Below are 22,500 nucleotides of genomic sequence, written 5' to 3'. Positions count from 1 at the left end.
AGTACTACATGTATACTGGTCTGGCTGAGGATGGAAGGACAGGAATTATCACCACAGGACATAGAGGATTTAGTCTATGTCATCTCTCAGCTGTAGTCTATGTAGTGTCTCAGCTGTAGTCTATGTAGTCTCTCAGCTGTAGTCTATGTCATCGCTCAGCTGTAGTCTATGTAGTCTCTCAGCTGTAGTCTATGTCATCTCTCAGCTGTAGTCTATGTAGTGTCTCAGCTGTAGTCTATGTAGTGTCTCAGCTGTAGTCTATGTAGTGTCTCAGAGTAGTCTATGTAGTCTCTCAGCTGTAGTCTATGTCATCTCTCAGCTGTAGTCTATGTAGTGTCTCAGCTGTAGTCTATGTCATCTCTCAGCTGCAGTCTATGTAGTCTCTCAGCTGTAGTCTATGTCATCTCTCAGCTGTAGTCTATGTCATCTCTCAGCTGCAGTCTATGTAGTCTCTCAGCTGTAGTCTATGTAGTCTCTCAGCTGTAGTCTATGTAGTCTCTCAGCTGCAGTCTATGTAGTCTCTCAGCTGTAGTCTATGTAGTCTCTCAGCTGTAGTCTATGTAGTCTCTCAACTGTAGTCTATGTAGTCTCTCAACTGTAGTCTATGTAGTGTCTCAGCTGTAGTCTATGTAGTCTCTCAGCTGTAGTCTATGTAGTCTCTCAGATGCAGTCTATGTAGTCTCTCAACTGTAGTCTATGTAGTCTCTCAACTGTAGTCTATGTAGTCTCTCAGCTGTAGTCTATGTAGTGTCTCAGAGTAGTCTATGTAGTCTTTCAGTTGTAGGGCAGTGAGGTCTGGCCTTTCAGCATGTTGTTGAGGATGCTGCTGAGAAGGGCCATTCTGAACAGTGAAACAGACAGGTTGTGGCTAACAGTCCTCCCTCCCTCTCTTCTATTCTGTGCTGTGTGCAGACATACAGTTAAAATCCCTTTCTGGATGAACATGTAGACAGATCTCCTCTTTAAACAGGGCTGAGGAGTGCTGAGGGCCTCACAATAGGAAACACATGGCTTTGGAATAAATAGTGTTCATTTCATTAGTTAATATGAATGATTACATTATACACCATTTAGCTACAACAAAGTTACGACCCTACTGATTCCAAATGCAACTGAAATGTAAAACAGGAGAAAAGCTGTTACTATCTCCCAGTGCTGAGGGTTTAGCAGTGACCTGTGCTCTCATAATCTCTCTACATGTCTGAGATCGTCAGAACACGGAAACACCACTCACACCTCACTCACAGAAATAAAGAATGAAAGAAAGAGAGAGAGAGAGAGAAAGAGAGAAAGGAAGAACAGAGAAAGTACGGGAAGAGAGAGCGATAGCATCAATCCACCCTCTGATCTGATACACACCATTACACTAGAGCCTGATTTGGACTGATGAGTCCCTCCCTCCCTCCCTCCCTCCCTCCCTCCTGGTGTGTGTTTTCCTCCAGTTTCTCCTCCTTGACAGGCTGTTGTTTAGCTTGGACTCCCGGTGTGACTCTAACTCCATGATCCCATGTTGGAGGCTGTTTGAGCGGAGCCGAGGAGATGAGTGACAGGTTTATATGACCCCCTCAGCCTGGTCCTGTGGTGCCTCATTACATGTATGTTTTTAATTATCCTTCCCTCGATCCACTCTCCCCTGGCTCTCTCTCTTTCTCTCTCTCTCTGGACAGGGGGACCAGGGCTAGATACTGGATCTCTCTCTGGGCAGGGGGACCAGGGTTAGATACTGAATCTCTCTCTGGGCAGGGGGACCAGGGTTAGATACTGGATCTCTCTCTGGACAGGGGGATAAGGGTTAGAAACTGGATCTCTCTCTGGACAGGGGGACCAGGGCTATATACTGGATCTCTCTCTGGGCAGGGGGACCAGGGTTAGATACTGGATCTCTCTCTGGACAGGGGGATAAGGGTTAGATACTGGATCTCTCTCTGGACAGGGGACCAGGGTTAGATACTGGATATCTCTCTGGACAGGGGGACCAGGGTTAGATACTGGATCTCTCTCTGGACAGGGGGATAAGGGCTAGATACTGGATCTCTCTCTGGACAGGGGGATAAGGGCTAGATACTGGATCTCTCTCTGGACAGGGGGATAAGGGTTAGATACTGGATCTCTCTCTGGACAGGGGGATAAGGGTTAGATACTGGATCTCTCTCTGGACAGAGGGATACGGGTTAGATACTGGATCTCTCTCTGGACAGGGGGACCAGGGTTAGATACTGGATCTCTCTCTGGACAGGGGGACCAGGGTTAAATACTGGATCTCTCTCTGGACAGGGGGATAAGGGTTAGATACTGGATCTCTCTCTGGACAGGGGGATAAGGGTTAGATACTGGATCTCTCTCTGGACAGGGGGATAAGGGTTAGATACTGGATCTCTCTCTGGACAGGGGGACCAGGGTTAGATACTGGATCTCTCTCTGGACAGGGGGACCAGGGTTAGATACTGGATCTCTCTCTGGACAGGGGGATAAGGGTTAGATACTGGATCTCTCTCTGGACAGAGGGATAAGGGTTAGATACTGGATCTCTCTCTGGACAGAGGGATAAGGGTTAGATACTGGATCTCTCTCTGGACAGGGGGACCAGGGTTAGATACTGGATCTCTCTCTGGACAGGGGGATAAGGGTTAGATACTGGATCTCTCTCTGGACAGAGGGATAAGGGTTAGATACTGGATCTCTATGTGGACAGGGGGACCAGGGTTAGATACTGGATCTCTCTCTGGACAGGGGGACCAGGGTTAGATACTGGATCTCTAATGTGGACAGGGGGACCAGGGTTAGATACTGGATCTCTCTCTGGACAGGGGGACCAGGGTTAGATACTGGATCTCTCTGTGGACAGGGGGACCAGGGTTAGATACTGGATCTCTCTCTGGACAGGGGGATAAGGGTTAGATACTGGATCTCTCTGTGGACAGGGGGACCAGGGTTAGATACTGGATCTCTCTCTGGACAGAGGGATAAGGGTTAGATACTGGATCTCTCTCTGGACAGGGGGACCAGGGTTAGATACTGGATCTCTCTCTGGACAGGGGGATAAGGGTTAGATACTGGATCTCTCTCTGGACAGAGGGATAAGGGTTAGATACTGGATCTCTCTGTGGACAGGGGGACCAGGGTTAGATACTGGATCTCTCTCTGGACAGGGGGACCAGGGTTAGATACTGGATCTCTCTGTGGACAGGGGGACCAGGGTAAACCCAGACATGTCATCCCAGTACGTGCTGTTGTTGTGGCCAGTAAGACATGACACCAGACATCTCAAATTGGTTTTCCAGTTCTGTAACAAGCAGATTAAACACTGGAATTGTTTTGCATCTGTGCAGACAAATGTGCTGAGGCTGGCTGACTGGATGGCTGGCTGGCTGGCTGACTGGATTGACAGGCTGACTGGATGGATGGCTGGCTGTGGATGGCTGGCTGGCTGGCTGACTGGATGGCTGGCTGACTGGATGGCTGGCTGGCTGACTGGATGGATGGCTGACTGACTGGATGGATGGCTGACTGGATGGATGGATGGCTGGCTGACTGGATGGCTGGCTGGCTGGCTGACTGGATGGCTGGCTGGCTGGCTGGATGGCTGGCTGGCTGACTGGCTGACTGGATGGATGACTGACTGGATGGCTGGCTGGCTGGATAGCTGACTGGATGGATGGCTGGCTGACTGGATGGCTGGCTGGCTGACTGGATGGATGGCTGACTGGATGGATGGCTGACTGGATGGCTGACTGGATGGATGGCTGACTGGATGGATGGCTGACTGGATGGATGGCTGACTGGATGGTTGGCTGGCTGACTGGATGGCTCGCTGACTGGATGGCTGGATGGATGGCTGGCTGACTGACTGGATGGCTGGCTGGCTGACTGGATGAGGTTATGGAAAAGGCAGACTCCCCTGCAGAGAAGGAAGAATGAGGAGGAGGCTACAGGTGATATGACCATTGTGAGTCATTGTGCTGACATATATAAACCTTGTTAACAACCCAGTTAAACAGGGAATTATTATTGAGAATTTACAGCTCGAAGAGTCCCGTTTTTAAGAACACAGTGTTTCCAGTAGTCGACATAAAAGGCCAAACACTACACATTTTTCAGGGCATAGAATCATGCCCTGAGCCGTCTCCATAACAGCTCATTAAAAAAAGACAATCCTGGGAGAGCCTGTCACCTATGATTAAAGCTGTCATTCTTCCACTGTGGATGAATGTGTTGACAGACACACCATCTCTCACACAAGCTGCCCTGCCTTAGCTGTAGTAGCTGTAGAACTGGGGAGAACCCCCACCAAATCACCACCTGTCTGTCTGTCTGTCTGTCTGTCTCTCTCTCTCGCTCTCTCTCTCTCTCCCTCCTCTGTCTATCTCTGTCTCTCTCCTCTGTCTGTCTCTCAGTCTCTCCCTCCCTTCTCTGTCTCCCACCCTTGTCTGTCTGTCTGTCTGTCTGTCTGTCTGTCTGTCTGTCTGTCTTTCTCTCCCCCCTCTGTCTCTCTCCTCTGTCTATATGTCTCTCTCTGTCTCGCTCTCTCTCTGTGTCTCAACTTCGTCAATTGGGGAAAATAATTTCACAAAGTGCAATCAGAGACTAATTGGTTTGTGGACAGGGTGAACACCAACAAACACAACAGTTGCTTTAATCACACTAGTCAGCCAGCCCAGACCAACTCCCAGATGTCTGTTTGTCTCTTGTTATAAGAGATGACAAATAGCTACAGAAAACAATAATAGTCCAACAAAATGAGTTTGAGCTGCTTGTGTCCAACGCTAACACACAGAGAGGAAGAACGGGTCAGATCTGAGTCTAGGAGGTTTATTTGGAGAACGGGTCAGATCTGAGTCTAGGGGGTTTATTTGGAGAACGGGTCAGATCTGAGTCTAGGGGGTTTATTTGGAGAACGGGTCAGATCTGAGTCTAGGAGGTTTATTTGGAGAACGGGTCAGATCTGAGTCTAGGGGGTTTATTTGGAGAACGGGTCAGATCTGAGTCTAGGGGGTTTATTTGGAGAACGGGTCAGATCTGAGTCTAGGAGGTTTATTTGGAGAACGGGTCAGATCTGAGTCTAGGAGGTTTATTTGGAGAACGGGTCAGATCTGAGTCTAGGAGGTTTATTTGGAGAACGGGTCAGATCTGAGTCTAGGAGGTTTATTTGGAGAACGGGTCAGATCTGAGTCTAGGGGGTTTATTTGGAGAACGGGTCAGATCTGAGTCTAGGGGGTTTATTTGGAGAATGGGTCAGATCTGAGTCTAGGGGGTTTATTTGGAAAATGGCAGGCCATGTTGTTGGTCAAACAAACAGAGACAAAGACCAAACTAACACCATTAACTGACATTGACACTGAAGTAGAGAATCAACCTCTTCCTGTATCATTTTTGATAGAGAGATGTTCTCATTCTAGTTCATAACATGCACTGGGACAGGCATAGAAGAAAGTTGTACAAAAACAAGGAACATTGGTACCACCAAGGTCTATTACAACAGTGATCCTCTAAGATGGTTTTTAGTCTCTCTACAGCCTCCAGTTTGTTTTGAATGAACTACTGGGGTAAGCACAGTGTCATAGACAAATAAAGGATCTCCAATACTACAGAGATCCTCTACGATGGTTTTTAGTCTCTCTACAGCCTCCAGTTTGTTTTGAATGAACTACTGGGGTAAGCACAGTGACATAGACAAATAAAGGATCTCCAATACTACAGAGATCCTCTACGATGGTTTTTAGTCTCTCTACAGCCTCCAGTTTGTTTTGAATGAACTACTGGGGTAAGCACAGTCACATAGACAAATAAAGGATCTCCAATACTACAGAGATCCTCTACGAGTCTGTTTGTTTTCAATAGGAGAATCCAAGACGTTACGAGACAGACACTGGCCTAGTTCACATCTACCACTACCTCATCTTTATCAATACGTCATCCCCTTCATTAGGAGGTCATTTGTGAGTGAGGTTAACAGTAATAACAGACTGTCTGTATGTGAGGTTAACAGTAATAACAGATTGTCTGTATGTGAGGTTAACAGTAATAACAGACTGTATGTATGTGAGGTTAACAGTAATAACAGACTGTCTGTATGTGAGGTTAACAGTATCAACAGACTATATATGTGAGGTTAACAGTAATAACAGACTGTCTGTATGTGAGGTTAACAGTAATAACAGACTGTATGTATGTGAGGTTAACAGTAATAACAGACTGTCTGTATGTGAGGTTAACAGTAATAACAGACTGTCTATATGTGAGGTTAACAGTAATAACAGACTGTCTGTATGTGAGGTTAACAGTAATAACAGACTGTCTGTATGTGAGGTTAACAGTAATAACAGACTGTCTGTATGTGAGGTTAACAGTAATAACAGACTGTCTGTATGTGAGGTTAACAGTAATAACATACTGTCTGTATGTGAGGTCAACAGTAATAACAGACTGTCTGTATGTGAGGTTAACAGTAATAACAGACTGTCTATATGTGAGGTTAACAGTAATAACAGACTGTCTGTATGTGAGGTTAACAGTATTATCAGACTATATATGTGAGGTTAACAGTAATAACAGACTGTCTGTATGTGAGGTTAACAGTAATAACAGACTGTCTGTATGTGAGGTTAACAGTAATAACAGACTGTATGTATGTGAGGTTAACAGTAATAACAGACTGTCTGTATGTGAGGTTAACAGTAATAAACAGACTGTCTGTATGTGAGGTTAACAGTATTAACAGACTATATATGTGAGGTTAACAGTAATAACAGACTGTCTGTATGTGAGGTTAACAGTAATAACAGACTGTCTGTATGTGAGGTTAACAGTAATAACAGACTGTCTGTATGTGAGGTTAACAGTAATAACAGACTGTATGTATGTGAGGTTAACAGTAATAACAGACTGTATGTATGTGAGGTTAACAGTAATAACAGACTGTCTGTATGTGAGGTTAACAGTATAATAACAGACTGTCTGTATGTGAGGTTAACAGTATTAACAGACTATATATGTGAGGTTAACAGTAATAACAGACTGTCTGTATGTGAGGTTAACAGTAATAACAGACTGTCTGTATGTGAGGTTAACAGTAATAACAGACTGTCTGTATGTGAGGTTAACAGTAATAACAGACTGTCTGTATGTGAGGTTAACAGTAATAAACAGACTGTATGTATGTGAGGTTAACAGTAATAACAGACTGTCTGTATGTGAGGTTAACAGTAATAACAGACTGTCTGTATGTGAGGTTAACAGTATTAACAGACTATATATGTGAGGTTAACAGTAATAACAGACTGTCTGTATGTGAGGTTAACAGTAATAACAGACTGTCTGTATGTGAGGTTAACAGTAATAACAGACTCTCTGTATGTGAGGTTAACAGTAATAACATACTGTCTGTATGTGAGGTTAACAGTATTAACAGACTATATATGTGAGGTTAACAGTAATAACAGACTGTAAGTATGTGAGGTTAACAGGGACCCACTCTAAGCTCTCCCAAGCCCAGAAGAATCACCATGTGGTGCTTGTTTGGACGTTTTAGGGCTCAAAAGCCCCAGACTGCTTGACTCCCTGATTACAACGAATCACGGTGTCAGAATTGGATGGGTAAAGAGTAGTTTAATAAACCATTAGCTCATTGGCTGAACACTTCACTTCTCCCTCTGGCCGCAGGCTTTGTTGCACAGGTCTTCCCTGGCGTGGCGAGCCGTATGTTTGTGTGTGCTAATGACTATGATTAGGGAACCTGGATTAGGTCTTGTCAAAAACTCAGTGGTTTACGACACGCAGAGAGAGAGGAGAGAGAGAGAGAGAGAGAGAGAGAGAGAGAGAGAGAGAGAGAGAGAGAGAGAGAGAGAGAGAGAGAGAGAGAGAGAGAGAGAGAGAGAGAGAGAGAGAGAGGAAGAGAGGAAGAGAGGAAGAGAGGAAGAGAGAGAGAGAGAGAGAGAGAGAGAGAGGAAGAGAAGAAGAGAGAGAGAGAGAGAGAGAGAGAGAGAGAGAGAGAGAGAGAGAGGGAGAGAGAAGACAAGGCCTCCCAAATTAGCCATCTGATGTTTTTCTCTAGCTGTACAGAAACTGTAAGCAAAGTTGTGTACATTACTACTCTCCTAAATGTTCCTGAAATGTGACACTAAAGAGCTGTCAATGACAGACATTAGATCCAGTGCTAGACCAAGCCTTGAGGCCATCAGTCTTGTTTATGAGGTATAAACAGGAATGAACTAACTATAGAAACAGCTCAGGTGTGTTCAACACTTGGACTGATTTAGAACCCATTCCACAATCTGGGATTTACAATGGATGCACCAATTCTTTAAAGAGGGAGGTTAAACTCCGTCGGCCCCATCACAGTGAGCCCTTCCTCACAGAGAAGTAGTGCCTATCTAGGATCAGATCCCCCGAGGGAACAGAGGCCTGCTTCTCCCATGGTGCAGTAGTCTAGAGGGAACAGAGGCCTGCTTCTCCCATGGTGCAGTAGTCTAGAGGGAACAGAGGCCTGCTTCTCCCATGGTGCAGTAGTCTAGAGGGAACAGAGGCCTGCTTCTCCCATGGTGCAGTAGTCTAGAGGGAACAGAGGCCTGCTTCTCCCATGGTGCAGTAAGTCAGAGGGAACAGAGGCCTGCTTCTCCCATGGTGCAGTAATTTAGAGGGAACAGCGGCCTGCTTCTCCCATGGTGCAGTAAGTCAGAGGGAACAGAGGCCTGCTTCTCCCATGGTGCAGTAAGTCAGAGGGAACAGAGGCCTGCTTCTCCCATGGTGCAGTAATTTAGAGGTAACAGAGGCCTGCTTCTCCCATGGTGCAGTAATTTAGAGCGAACAGAGGCCTGCTTCTCCCATGGTGCAGTAAGTCAGAGGGAACAGAGGCCTGCTTCTCCCATGGTGCAGTAATTTAGAGAGAACAGAGGCCTGCTTCTCCCATGGTGCAGTAATTTAGAAAGAACAGAGGCCTGCTTCTCCCATGGTGCAGTAAGTCAGAGGGAACAGAGGCCTGCTTCTCCCATGGTGCAGTAACTCAGAGGGAACAGAGGCCTGCTTCTCCCATGGTGCAGTAATTTAGAGGGAACAGAGGCCTGCTTCTTCCATGGTGCAGTAATTTAGAGGGAACAGAGGCCTGCTTCTCCCCATGGTGCAGTAATTTGGAGAGAACAGAAGCCTTCTTCTCCCATGGTGCAGTAATTTAGAGGGAACAGAGGCCTGCTTCTCCGATGGTGCAGTAAGTCAGAGGGAACAGAGGCCTGCTTCTCCCAAGGTGCAGTAATTTCGAGAGAACAGAGGCCTGCTTCTCCCATGGTGCAGTAATTTAGAAAGAACAGATGCCTGCTTCTCCCATGGTGCAGTAAGTCAGAGGGAACAGAGGCCTGCTTCTCCCATGGTGCAGTAAGTCAGAGGGAACAGAGGCCTGCTTCTCCCATGGTGCAGTAATTTGGAGAGAACAGAACAGGAGATACCGTGATCTTTCATGGCATACAAACTATCACTAGAATAAAACAATATATTTAGTCTGGACAATATCAATAAACCAACTGGCACAATACAGGCAAAGCAGTGTTAGGATGCATCCATCCCATACAGACAATTAGAGCTGAGAATAGAGGACAGAGAAGAGACAAAGCAGTGTTAGGATGCATCCATCCCATACAGACAATTAGAGCTGAGAATAGAGGACAGAGAGACAAAGTAGTGTTAGGATGCATCCATCCCATACAGACAATTAGAGCTGAGAATAGAGGACAGAGAAGAGACAAAGCAGTGTTAGGATGCATCCATCCCATACAGACAATTAGAGCTGAGAATAGAGGACAGAGAAGAGGCAAAGCAGTGTTAGGATGCATCCATCCCATACAGACAATTAGAGCTGAGAATAGAGGACAGAGAAGAGGCAAAGCAGTGTTAGGATGCATCTGTTCCATACAGACAATTAGAGCTGAGAATAGAGGACAGAGAAGAGGCAAAGCAGTGTTAGGATGCATCTGTTCCATACAGACAATTAGAGCTGAGAATAGAGGACAGAGAAGAGGCAAAGCAGTGTTAGGATGCATCTGTTCCATACAGACAATTAGAGCTGAGAATAGAGGACAGAGAGACAAAGCAGTGTTAGGATGCATCTGTTCCATACAGACAATTAGAGCTGAGAATAGAGGACAGAGAGACAAAGCAGTGTTAGGATGCATCTGTTCCATACAGACAATTAGAGCTGAGAATAGAGGACAGAGAAGAGACAAAGCAGTGTTAGGATGCATCTGTTCCATACAGACAATTAGAGCTGAGAATAGAGGACAGAGAAGAGGCAAAGCAGTGTTAGGATGCATCCATCCCATACAGACAATTAGAGCTGAGAATAGAGGACAGAGAGACAAAGCAGTGTTAGGATGCATCTGTTCCATACAGACAATTAGAGCTGAGAATAGAGGACAGAGAAGAGGCAAAGCAGTGTTAGGATGCATCCATCCCATACAGACAATTAGAGCTGAGAATAGAGGACAGAGAAGAGACAAAGCAGTGTTAGGATGCATCTGTTCCATACAGACAATTAGAGCTGAGAATAGAGGACAGAGAAGAGACAAAGTAGTGTTAGGATGCATCCATCCCATACAGACAATTAGAGCTGAGAATAGAGGACAGAGAGACAAAGCAGTGTTAGGATGCATCCATTCCATACAGACAATTAGAGCTGAGAATAGAGGACAGAGAAGAGACAAAGCAGTGTTAAGATGCATCTGTTCCATACAGACAATTAGAGCTGAGAATAGAGGACAGAGAAGAGACAAAGTAGTGTTAGGATGCATCCATCCCATACAGACAATTAGAGCTGAGAATAGAGGACAGAGAAGAGACAAAGCAGTGTTAGGATGCATCTGTTCCATACAGACAATTAGAGCTGAGAATAGAGGACAGAGAAGAGACAAAGTAGTGTTAGGATGCATCCATCCCATACAGACAATTAGAGCTGAGAATAGAGGACAGAGAGACAAAGCAGTGTTAGGATGCATCTGTTCCATACAGACAATTAGAGCTGAGAATAGAGGACATAGAAGAGACAAAGCAGTGTTAGGATGCATCCATCCCATACAGACAACTAGAGCTGAGAATAGAGGACAGAGAAGAGGCAAAGCAGTGTTAGGATGCATCCATCCCATACAGACAATTAGAGCTGAGAATAGAGGACAGAGAAGAGGCAAAGCAGTGTTAGGATGCATCTGTTCCATACAGACAATTAGAGCTGAGAATAGAGGACAGAGAAGAGACAAAGCAGTATTAGGATGCATCTGTTCCATACAGACAATTAGAGCTGAGAATAGAGGACAGAGAAGAGACAAAGCAGTGTTAGGATGCATCTGTTCCATACAGACAATTAGAGCTGAGAATAGAGGACAGAGAAGAGACAAAGCAGTGTTAGGATGCATCCATCCCATACAGACAATTAGAGCTGAGAATAGAGGACAGAGAAGAGACAAAGCAGTATTAGGATGCATCCATCCCATACAGACAATTAGAGCTGAGAATAGAGGACAGAGAAGAGACAAAGCAGTGTTAGGATGCATCTGTTCCATACAGACAATTAGAGCTGAGAATAGAGGACAGAGAAGAGGCAAAGCAGTGTTAGGATGCATCCATCCCATACAGACAATTAGATCTGAGAATAGAGGACAGAGAAGAGGCAAAGCAGTGTTAGGATGCATATGTTCCATACAGACAATTAGAGCTGAGAATAGAGGACAGAGAAGAGACAAAGTAGTGTTAGGATGCATCCATCCCATACAGACAATTAGAGCTGAGAATAGAGGACAGAGAAGAGGCAAAGCAGTGTTAGGATGCATCTGTTCCATACAGACAATTAGAGCTGAGAATAGAGGACAGAGAAGAGGCAAAGCAGTGTTAGGATGCATCCATCCCATACAGACAATTAGAGCTGAGAATAGAGGACAGAGAAGAGGCAAAGCAGTGTTAGGATGCATATGTTCCATACAGACAATTAGAGCTGAGAATAGAGGACAGAGAAGAGACAAAGTAGTGTTAGGATGCATCCATCCCATACAGACAATTAGAGCTGAGAATAGAGGACAGAGAAGAGACTGGAGTGAACTAATCCTGCTTGGGCCAAGTCATGTTTTTCCCTCAAACCTAATAAGATTGGCATTAGCCCACATCTTTCCATGGAATCCCTGTTCTCCTTCTCCTTGCTCTTCCTCTGCTCTGTGTCTGTGTCCCAAATGGTACCCTATTCCCTATAGGGTGCATGGGCTCTGGTCAAAAGTAGTGCACTATGCAGGGTGTCAATTGGAATGCAACCTGTGTGTACAGTGCAGAGGGTTTATCTGATCCTGGGGAGGGGGACAGTCAGTCAGTCACAGCAGACAGATTAACATTTCTAGCCTTCTCTAAGTGGATGATGACTCTCCTAGTTAGTACTCACTAAGTTGACAGCCACCTGTTGCCCCTCACAGCAGAGCAGAGTCCCTCACAGCAGAACAGAGTCCCTCACAGCAGAACAGAGTCCCTCACAGCAGAACAGAGTCCCTCACAACAGAGTAGCTTGATGTATGTTCTGTAGACAAGGTGGTCACTGATCAACAGCTAGTCGAGTCACTAAGACCACTTTGGGAGCAAAACATTTTAGCAGCCTCCTTCTTGCAAGCACAGAGAAATGTAAGTTTTAGATGTAATTTCATACAGTTCTACACATTTTGCCATGGGGTGTTGAAAAATGTTGCAGTATTAAAGCAAGTTTGTTGCAATTCTATTCATTTTGCCAAAAGGTGGAGAGAAATGTTTTTAATGCTGTTTTTAATATGACATGCAAGTGATTAAACCATGATTACTACGCTTAGATATCTGGTCGCTAGACTGACTTACCAATCTAAAAACTGTTAGCTGAAATGGACTAATCGAATGACTGTCAGTGACTGACTTAACAAGAGAGAAAACTGCTGATGCACAACCACATTTCCAAATGTCACCTTGTGTATTCTACTATCCTAACTCTCAACAGTAAGTTGAGACCCTCCTGAGTTCCCGGTCTTCAAAAGGCTGCCAGTTGGCCATCCCTGCTCTATATGGTTTCTATCTGTACACTCATTAAACCACCTTCGATATGATGGAATCTATGACACAGAAGTCCCCTGGAGCAAAGTCAGTTAACTAACAGTAAAAGCCAACATGTACGATACTGTTTTAAATTACAAAATGAAAGTGCCAGGAAATAATAGGAAGATAGGAGCGCTTCACATTAAATAAATCCACATTGTACTCAGCATGCACAAACAGGGCCTAGGTTAGGTTCACCTGGCAGGCTGGGCTAGACTAGAGCTGTCTGTACTCAGCATGCACAAACAGGGCCTAGGTTACGTTCACCTGGCAGGCTGGGCTAGACTAGAGCGGTCTGTACTCAGCATGCACAAACAGGAACTAGGTTAGGTTCACCTGGCAGGCTGGGCTAGACTAGAGCGGTCTGTACTCAGCATGCACAAACAGGGCCTAGGTTAGGTTCACCTGGCAGGCTGGGCTAGACTAGAGCGGTCTGTACTCAGCATGCACAAACAGGGCCTAGGTTAGGTTCACCTGGCAGGCTGGGCTAGACTAGAGCGGTCTGTACTCAGCATGCACAAACAGGGCCTAGGTTAGGTTCACCTGGCAGGCTGGGCTAGACTAGAGCGGTCTGTACTCAGCATGCACAAACAGGGCCGAGGCAGGTTAGGTTCACCTGGCAGGCTGGGCTAGACTAGAGCGGTCTGTACTCAGCATGCACAAACAGGAACTAGGCAGATTAGGTTCACCTGGCAGGCTGGGCCAGACTAGAGTGTTCTTGCCTCATGTCTCATGTCTTGCCAATAGTTAAAAGACAGTATTTTTAGGGCTCGAAAAAAAACTCCCAGTAAAAATAAATAAAATCAAGTGGAGTTTCCTAATGTTTCCATGATACATATCATGCAAGCAGCAGGTATAATGGATTAGCAGAGAAAATGACTGCCATAGTTTCTGAAAATCATAGCCTGGATTTCACACGGCATTTCAAAGTTATAACGCCTACATCCTTGTCTTGGTACACTTAAATAACACTTTTGAAAAAGGCCAAATTAAAATCCAACAGCTTGTGGCTTAATGGCTTTTCCAGGTTAACCCTGCTGAGTTATTTTAGCCCTGGCAGCCTGGAGAGGAGAGGAGGAGGAGGCCCTGTGTGTCTGCAGGAGAGAGCCACGTGCACTCCTCTCCATGGTCTCTGTCAGTGTCTGTATCTCAAATGGCACTCTATTCACTACACAGTTCACTACATCTGGGCCCTGGTCAAAAGTAATGCACTATATAGAGAAGACGCAACCAGAGTCAACGTGCAGCAGCCTGCAGCACTGCCTTGCTGCCAACCTGCACAGAACAGAGCACCTTGGTATATGGGCACACAAGGATCCCCAGAGCACAGACAAGCTCTGACTCATCATTAAGTGAAGCAGGCTGGACGTGTTTGTATTATAATACTTATTAAAAACAATTATGTACTTAAATGTATTACACACAACCTATGAATGCACTGTTTCACTTTGCTACTGCTGTTGAATGTGATGTGGAAGGCAGGTTTGAGTCAGTTTTAGACTGGGACATAACTGGGCTAGTCTCTCACTAAGTATAATTTAAACCAGTATTTTAGAGCAGTTAACTCTCTCTCTCTCTCTCTCTCTCTCTCTCTCTCTCTCTCGCACACGCACGCACGCACGCACACACACACACACACACACACACACACACACACACACACACACACACACACACACACGCACGCACACGCACGCACACGCACACACACACCTCTCCAAGGCCGAAAGGTCAGGTAATAGAGGTTCATAATAGAGGCTGGTGTGTCTGAGAGACAGGACAGGACTTCAAGATATATCAGGAGGTGTTCCCAACTAAACACAGTATTAACATCCACATGGAAACAGTGAGCTCAACACAGAAATATACAAAGAAGTGGAAAGACCGTGACCCAAACAATAGCTTTGACTGATTTACTAAGTGTGTGTGTGGGTGTGTGTGGGTGTGTGTGTGTGTGTGTGTGTGGGTGTGGGTGTGGGTGTGTGTGTGTGTGTGTGTGTGTGTGGGTGTGGGTGTGTGTGTGTGTGCGCAGGCCTATAATCACTCTACTCATTTCCTCTCATTATGAGGCCTGTTTTATTGACGCAGGAATCAAGCGTGGATCACGTTAAAACAAGGCCATAAAACATGATGGAGGGAGAGGGAAACGTCTCTAAAACAACCAACATAACAACCTCTACACTTTCCTCACTCTCCCAGAGGGTTTCATCTTTTCAGATTCATCAGCCGATGCAGTGGAACACAGTGGAGAAGTGGCAGACGATATAATGATGATATAGAGTAGTTGATTGCACAGTGACTTTGGCTCTTTAGAAATACCATGTACACTACATATGCAAAAGTATGTGGACACCCCTTCAAATGAGTGGATTTGGTTATTTCAGCAACACCTGTTGCTGACAGGTCTATAAAATGGAGCACACAGCCATGCGCTCTGTAAATTCCAGATTAGGCAATGTATTATTATTATGTTTTATAATTATGTATTATTATAATAATAAATTATTATTAATAGTATGTATTATTATTATATATTATTAGTGTTATTATTATTATAATAAATTATTATTAATATTATGTATTATTATTATTATTAAAATATAGTATTATTATGTATTATAATATATTATTATTATTACTATTATTATTAGTATGTATAAGTATGTGTGTATTATGTATTATTGTTAGTATGTATTAGTATGTATGTATTATGTATTATTATATGTTATTATTATTATTATTACTATTATTATTAGTGCTATATATTATTATTATGTATTATTATTAGTATGTATGTATTATGTATTATTGTTAGTATGTATTAGTATGTATGTATAATGTATTATTATTTGTATGTATTAGTATTAGTATTATTATTATTATGTATTATTATTTATCATCATTATGTATTATTATTATTATTATCATCATTATGTATTATTATTACTATTATTAGTGCTATACATTATTATTATTGTATATTAGTGTTATTATTATTTATTATTATTTGTATTATTATTATGTATTATTATTACTATTATTATTACCGCTATATATTATTATTATTATGTATTATTGTTATATGTTAGTAGTCTTATTAGGTATTAATATTATATATTAGTATTATTAGTAGCAGTATTATTATTAGTATGTATTATTACTATTATTATTATCTATTACTATTATTATGTATTATAATTTTTATTATTATTATGTATTATTACTTTTATTATTAGTATGTGTTACTATTACTATGTATTATTACTTATATTATTATTATGTATTATTATTATATATTAGTATTATTATTAGGTATTAATATTATATATTAGTATAATTTATTAGTATTTGTATTATTATTAGTATGTATTATTATGTATTATTATGATATATATATATTACTATTATTATGTATTATTACTTTTATTATTACTATGTATTATTACTTTTATTATTATTATGTGTTATTATTACTATGCATTATTACTTTTGTATTATTATGTGTTATTATTATTATGTATTATTACTTTTTTATTATTATGTATTATTACTTTTATTATTATTATGTGTTACTATTATTATGTATTATTTGTTTTATTATTATTTGTATTATTATGTATTATTTGTATTATTATGTATTATTTGTATTATAATGTATTATTTGTATTATTATTATGTATTAGTATTATTATGTATTATAATTTTTATTACTAGTATAAAGATGTATTATTATTATGCATTATTGTTATGTATTATTCTTATGTATTACTATTATTATGTATTATAATTTGTATTATTATTATTATGTATTATAATTTGTATTATTATTATTATGTATTATTATTAATATTTGTATTATCACTATTATGATGTATTATCATAATTACGTATTATTATTATGAATAATCATTATTATTGTTAATATGCATTATTATTTTTTTATTATTATTATTATTATTATGTCATGTATTATTTACTGTACCTAGCAGCTGGGAGTGATAGTGCGATAGTTTTCAATCATCAATAAGAAGTCAAACAGAGACTATATATTCTAATGAGATGTGCAGGTGATGCAGCAGAGGTTGACATTAGCAACATTGTCTGACTCCAGATACCTCCGCATTTTACAGTCACAACTTAAATACCCACAGTGCTTCCAAATGAAAAGACAATGCTTCAAAATAAAAAGTGTTTCACTCACCGATACAAGCGTGAACTCTGACAGATAACTGTGTCCGGAGGATGATGCTGTGCTTCTTGCCTCTTCTGATGAGAAAGACAGACAGACAGAGAGAGAGAGAGAATGAATTTTAATAACATTGTTCCACAACTCAGTGACCCTATGTAAATGAGTTACATTTGATGTTAAAAATAAATTTGTCTGAATTGACATTTTAAAAAGCATACAGAGTAAAAGCTCATTTTGGTTGGAAAACTGTTTCCTGCAATTTAACCTTAAGGACCTCATATTCTTGGAGCCCAGGTTTCTAAACTGAAGACATATAATACTGGAATGGGGGGTTATGAACGAGATCTCCAGTTGTGACAGCCAGGCGTGTACATAGCCTACACTGTATCAATAAACTCTCCACATGGTCTGATGCAGAGAGGTATGGACATAGACATAAACATCAACACTCTGGGTAAACTCCTTTCAGAGGGCTAGATCTAATCACTGTGGAGGAGACAAGCTTTCACAGGGCTAGATCTAATCACTGTGGAGGAGACAAGCTTTCACAGGGCTAGATCGAATCACTGTGGAGGAGGCAAGCTTTCACAGGGCTAGATCTAATCACTGTGGAGGAGACAAGCTTTCACAGGGCTAGATAAAATCACTGTGGAGGAGGCAAGCTTTCACAGGGCTAGATAAAATCACTGTGGAGGAGGCAAGCTTTCACAGGGCTAGATCAAATCACTGTGGAGGAGACACGCTTTCACAGGGCTAGATCTAATCACCGCGGAGGAGCCAAGCTTTCACAGGGCTAGATCTAATCACTGTGGAGGAGACAAGCTTTCACAGGGCTAGATAAAATCACCGTGGAGGAGGCAAGCTTTCACAGGGCTAGATAAAATCACTGTGGAGGAGGCAAGCTTTCACAGGGCTAGATCAAATCACTGTGGAGGAGACAAGCTTTCACAGGGCTAGATCTAATCACCGCGGAGGAGACAAGCTTTCACAGGGCTAGATCTAATCACTGTGGAGGAGCCAAGCTTTCACAGGGCTAGATCTAATCACTGTGGAGGAGCCAAGCTTTCACAGGGCTAGATCTAATCACTGTGGAGGAGACAAGCTTTCACAGGGCTAGATAAAATCACAGTGGAGGAGGCAAGCTTTCACAGGGCTAGATAAAATCACTGTGGAGGAGGCAAGCTTTCACAGGGCTAGATCTAATCACCGCGGAGGAGGCAAGCTTTCACAGGGTTAGATCTAATCACCGTGGAGGAGGCAAGCTTTCACAAGGCTAGATCTAATCATTGTGGAGGAGACAAGCTTTCACAGGGTTAGATCTAATCACTGTGGAGGAGACAAGCTTTCACAGGGCTAGATAAAATCACCGTGGAGGAGGCAAGCTTTCACAGGGCTAGATAAAATCACTGTGGAGGAGGCAAGCTTTCACAGGGCTAGATCAAATCACTGTGGAGGAGACACGCTTTCACAGGGCTAGATCTAATCACTGCGGAGGAGCCAAGCTTTCACAGGGCTAGATCTAATCACTGTGGAGGAGACAAGCTTTCACAGGGCTAGATAAAATCACCGTGGAGGAGGCAAGCTTTCACAGGGCTAGATAAAATCACTGTGGAGGAGGCAAGCTTTCACAGGGCTAGATCAAATCACTGTGGAGGAGACAAGCTTTCACAGGGCTAGATCTAATCACCGCGGAGGAGACAAGCTTTCACAGGGCTAGATCTAATCACTGTGGAGGAGCCAAGCTTTCACAGGGCTAGATCTAATCACTGTGGAGGAGCCAAGCTTTCACAGGGCTAGATCTAATCACTGTGGAGGAGACAAGCTTTCACAGGGCTAGATAAAATCACAGTGGAGGAGGCAAGCTTTCACAGGGCTAGATAAAATCACTGTGGAGGAGGCAAGCTTTCACAGGGCTAGATCTAATCACCGCGGAGGAGGCAAGCTTTCACAGGGTTAGATCTAATCACCGTGGAGGAGGCAAGCTTTCACAAGGCTAGATCTAATCATTGTGGAGGAGACAAGCTTTCACAGGGTTAGATCTAATCACTGTGGAGGAGACAAGCTTTCACAGGGCTAGATCTAATCACTGTGGAGGAGCCAAGCTTTCACAGGGCTACATAAAATCACTGTGGAGGAGACAAGCTTTGACAGGGCTAGATCGAATCACTGTGGAGGAGACAAGCTTTCACAGGGCTACATAAAATCACTGTGGAGGAGACAAGCTTTGACAGGGCTAGATCTAATCATCGTGGAGGAGGCAAGCTTTCACAGGGCTAGATCTAATCATCGTGGAGGAGGCAAGCTTTCACAGGGATAGATCTAATCACTGTGGAGGAGACAAGCTTTCACAGGGCTAGATCTAATCACTGTGTAGGAGACAAGCTTTCACAGGGCTAGATATAATCACTGTGTAGGAGGCTAGCTTTCACAGGGCTAGATCTAATCACCGTGGAGGAGGCAAGCTTTCACAGGGCTAGATCTAATCACTGTGGAGGAGACAAGCTTTCACAGGGCTAGATCTAATCACTGTGGAGGAGACAAGCTTTCACAGGGCTAGATCTAATCACTGTGGAGCAGGCAAGCTTTCACAGGGCTTGATCTTATCACCGTGGAGGAGGCAAGCTTTCACAGGGCTAGATCGAATCACTGTGGAGGAGACAAGCTTTCACATGGCTATATCTAATCACTGTGGAGCAGGCAAGCTTTCACAGGTAACCGTAGTGGTAAAATGCTACTCAATACTATGCTACCCTGAATACACTTGAGTTACCATGAACAGAACTTATGTATAAATATTTAGCAGCAAGGGATACTAAATTATCTAGTTTCACACTTGTCTTTATCCAAATCCTCTCCTCCCCCAAAGCAATACCATGACAACAATGTCTGTTGAGGGACAACAGAGGAGGCAATAGAGGAGAGAACTAAAGGGGGTGTCACCAATGTCTCCCAGGTCTCCAGAGGTCACCAAGAGGGTGTTCAAATACACAGAGATCGACTCCGCCTCCCATCTCCATGGAGACAAGGTCATACCCCCTGTCAACAACAACACAACGTCCCCAGTGACAATCTTAAACAAGGACAACAAAAACATCTGTGACAGAATTGTGACAAACAGTGCTATGGGGGTTTGTAGATGAGAGCCATCCTGAGGATGACAGCCCTCACATTCTGGAAGAAAACAAATGTTGAAATCAACCAGCAGGAGAAGCGTGCAGACAACCCCTACACAGACATAACACCAGACACCACCGTAGCAGGCCCAACAGATAAGTCCAAGCGGTACACACAAACAAACACGCAAACACATACACACACAAGCACAGCAGGTAGGCTTGCACAAACGCCCTGTCCGATTCAGCTCTGTAACAAACACCCTTTTGTGTGGCCCTCACAATGGAAGTATGATGCTCCATTCAGTCTGCAATGGCCCAGTGCCAACAGTAGAGGGTCACCATTAGAGACATTAGAGACAATCCACCAGCACTGGACCACACTGAGAGCAGACTGAAGTAGGCCCTGGGGCCTGGGGGCAGACTGAAGTAGGCCCTGGGGCCCGGGTGCAGACTGAAGTAGACCCTGGGGCCCGGGTGCAGACTGAAGTAGGCCCTGGGGCCCGGGTGCACGCTTACTCCTGTGGACCCTGCAGTGCACAATCAACTGCACTAACATTATAGAGCACATATGTCAGAGTCAAGGCCCGCGGGCCACATCCGGCCCGCAAGAAGGTTTTTTACGGCCCCTGGGATGATCTTGATTTATTATTAGAACCGGCCCGCAGCAAGCCGGCAGCCCGCAGATCTTTTACACGCACCAATACTACATTTCCCACAATGCAAAGGTGACGCACCGAGCAGTAGGCTGCTTCATTTCAATATTTATTGGCACAGCAGTCGTCAGCATCACAGTAAAATTAACTTTCAGATACCCATCAAAAATGGCAAAACGGAAGGTGGATACTGAGAACCGGGGGTTTCAAACAAGGTGGGAGTCGGAGTATATGTTCACGAAGGTAGCTGGAAAACCTGTGTGTCTTCTGTGTGGAGAAAGTGTGGCGGTACTGAAAGAGTATAATCTGAGACGACATTATGAAACGAAACACGCGGACAAAAACAAGAATATGGACATGGAACAAAGGCTACAAAAGGCAGAGGAATTAAAACGAGGCCTCAAATCTCGACAGGCTCTGTTCAAAAAAGCCAAATCACAAGGCCAGGCTGCTGTCAAGGCCAGTTTTATTTTGGCAGAAGAGATCGCTAAATCAGCCCGGCCATTTACGGAGGGGGATTTCATCAAAAACTGCATGATTAAAGTTTGTGACGAAGTTTGCCCAGAAAAAAGGCAACTCTTTTTAAATGTGAGTCTGAGCAGAAACACCATTGCCGAGAGAGTAGACCAGTTGTCCATCAATCTAAAAGAGCAGCTTGTGAAAAAGGGAAAAGATTTTATTGCATATTCCTTGGCTGTGGATGAGAGCACCGACATTTCTGACATTGCCCAGTTGTCAATTTTCATCCGCGGAGTGGACTCCAGCCTAAGCGTGACAGAGGAGTTTTTGGCTTTACGTCCTATGCATGGCACAACTACGGGGCATGATTTGTATGAAGAGGTGTCAAGATGTGTAAATGAGATGGAGCTGCCTTGGGAAAAACTCGTGGGTTTGACAACCGACGGAGCACCTGCGATGTGTGGACACAGGAGCGGACTGGTGGCGAAGATACGGGAAAAGATGCAAGAGGAAAACGCGACAGGTGAGCTGACAGCTTATCATTGTATCATACACCAGGAAGCGTTGTGCGGTAAAGCCTTGAAAATGGAGCATGTAATGAGCATCATCACGCGCACAGTTAACTTTATCAGAGCCAAAGGTTTGAATCACCGCCAGTTCAAGGCATTTCTGACGGAGTTAGAAACGGAGCATGGTGATTTGCCTTATCACACAGAGGTGCGATGGCTAAGCCAGGGAAAGGTGCTTCAAAGATGTTTCGAGCTTCGTGAGGAGATTTGTCTATTCTTGGACAGCAAAGGGAAAGACACAACACAACTCCGAGACGAAATGTTTCTGTGTGAAATGGCTTTTCTGTGTGACATTACGAGTCATCTGAATGCAATAAACTTGCAGCTGCAGGGTCGGGATCGTGTCATCTCTGATATGTACAGTACAGTGAAGGCATTTAAAACCAAACTGACTCTGTGGGAGACGCAGATGCGGAAAGAAAATTTGAGCCACTTTCCCAGCT

The 22,500-nt window shown here is 43.6% G+C and overlaps 1 protein-coding gene across 4 annotated transcripts in view; it reads right to left on the bottom strand.

The window, feature by feature from the left end:
• The window catches only part of LOC110518388 (FH1/FH2 domain-containing protein 3-like), a 252,091-nt gene that overhangs the window by 179,949 nt on the left and 49,642 nt on the right, over positions 1-22,500 (bottom strand). For all 4 annotated transcript variants that reach the window (XM_036937193.1, XM_036937201.1, XM_036937197.1 and 1 more), the window contains exon 3: positions 17,273-17,337. In XM_036937193.1, the coding sequence (XP_036793088.1) occupies positions 17,273-17,337 (65 nt within the window). The remainder of the gene's footprint in view (positions 1-17,272; positions 17,338-22,500) is intronic.

This window comes from Oncorhynchus mykiss, chromosome 2 (assembly GCF_013265735.2).
Source record: "Oncorhynchus mykiss isolate Arlee chromosome 2, USDA_OmykA_1.1, whole genome shotgun sequence".
In the NCBI taxonomy this organism is placed as follows: Eukaryota; Metazoa; Chordata; class Actinopteri; order Salmoniformes; family Salmonidae; genus Oncorhynchus; species Oncorhynchus mykiss.
This window is presented reverse-complemented; position numbering and strand designations above follow the sequence as displayed.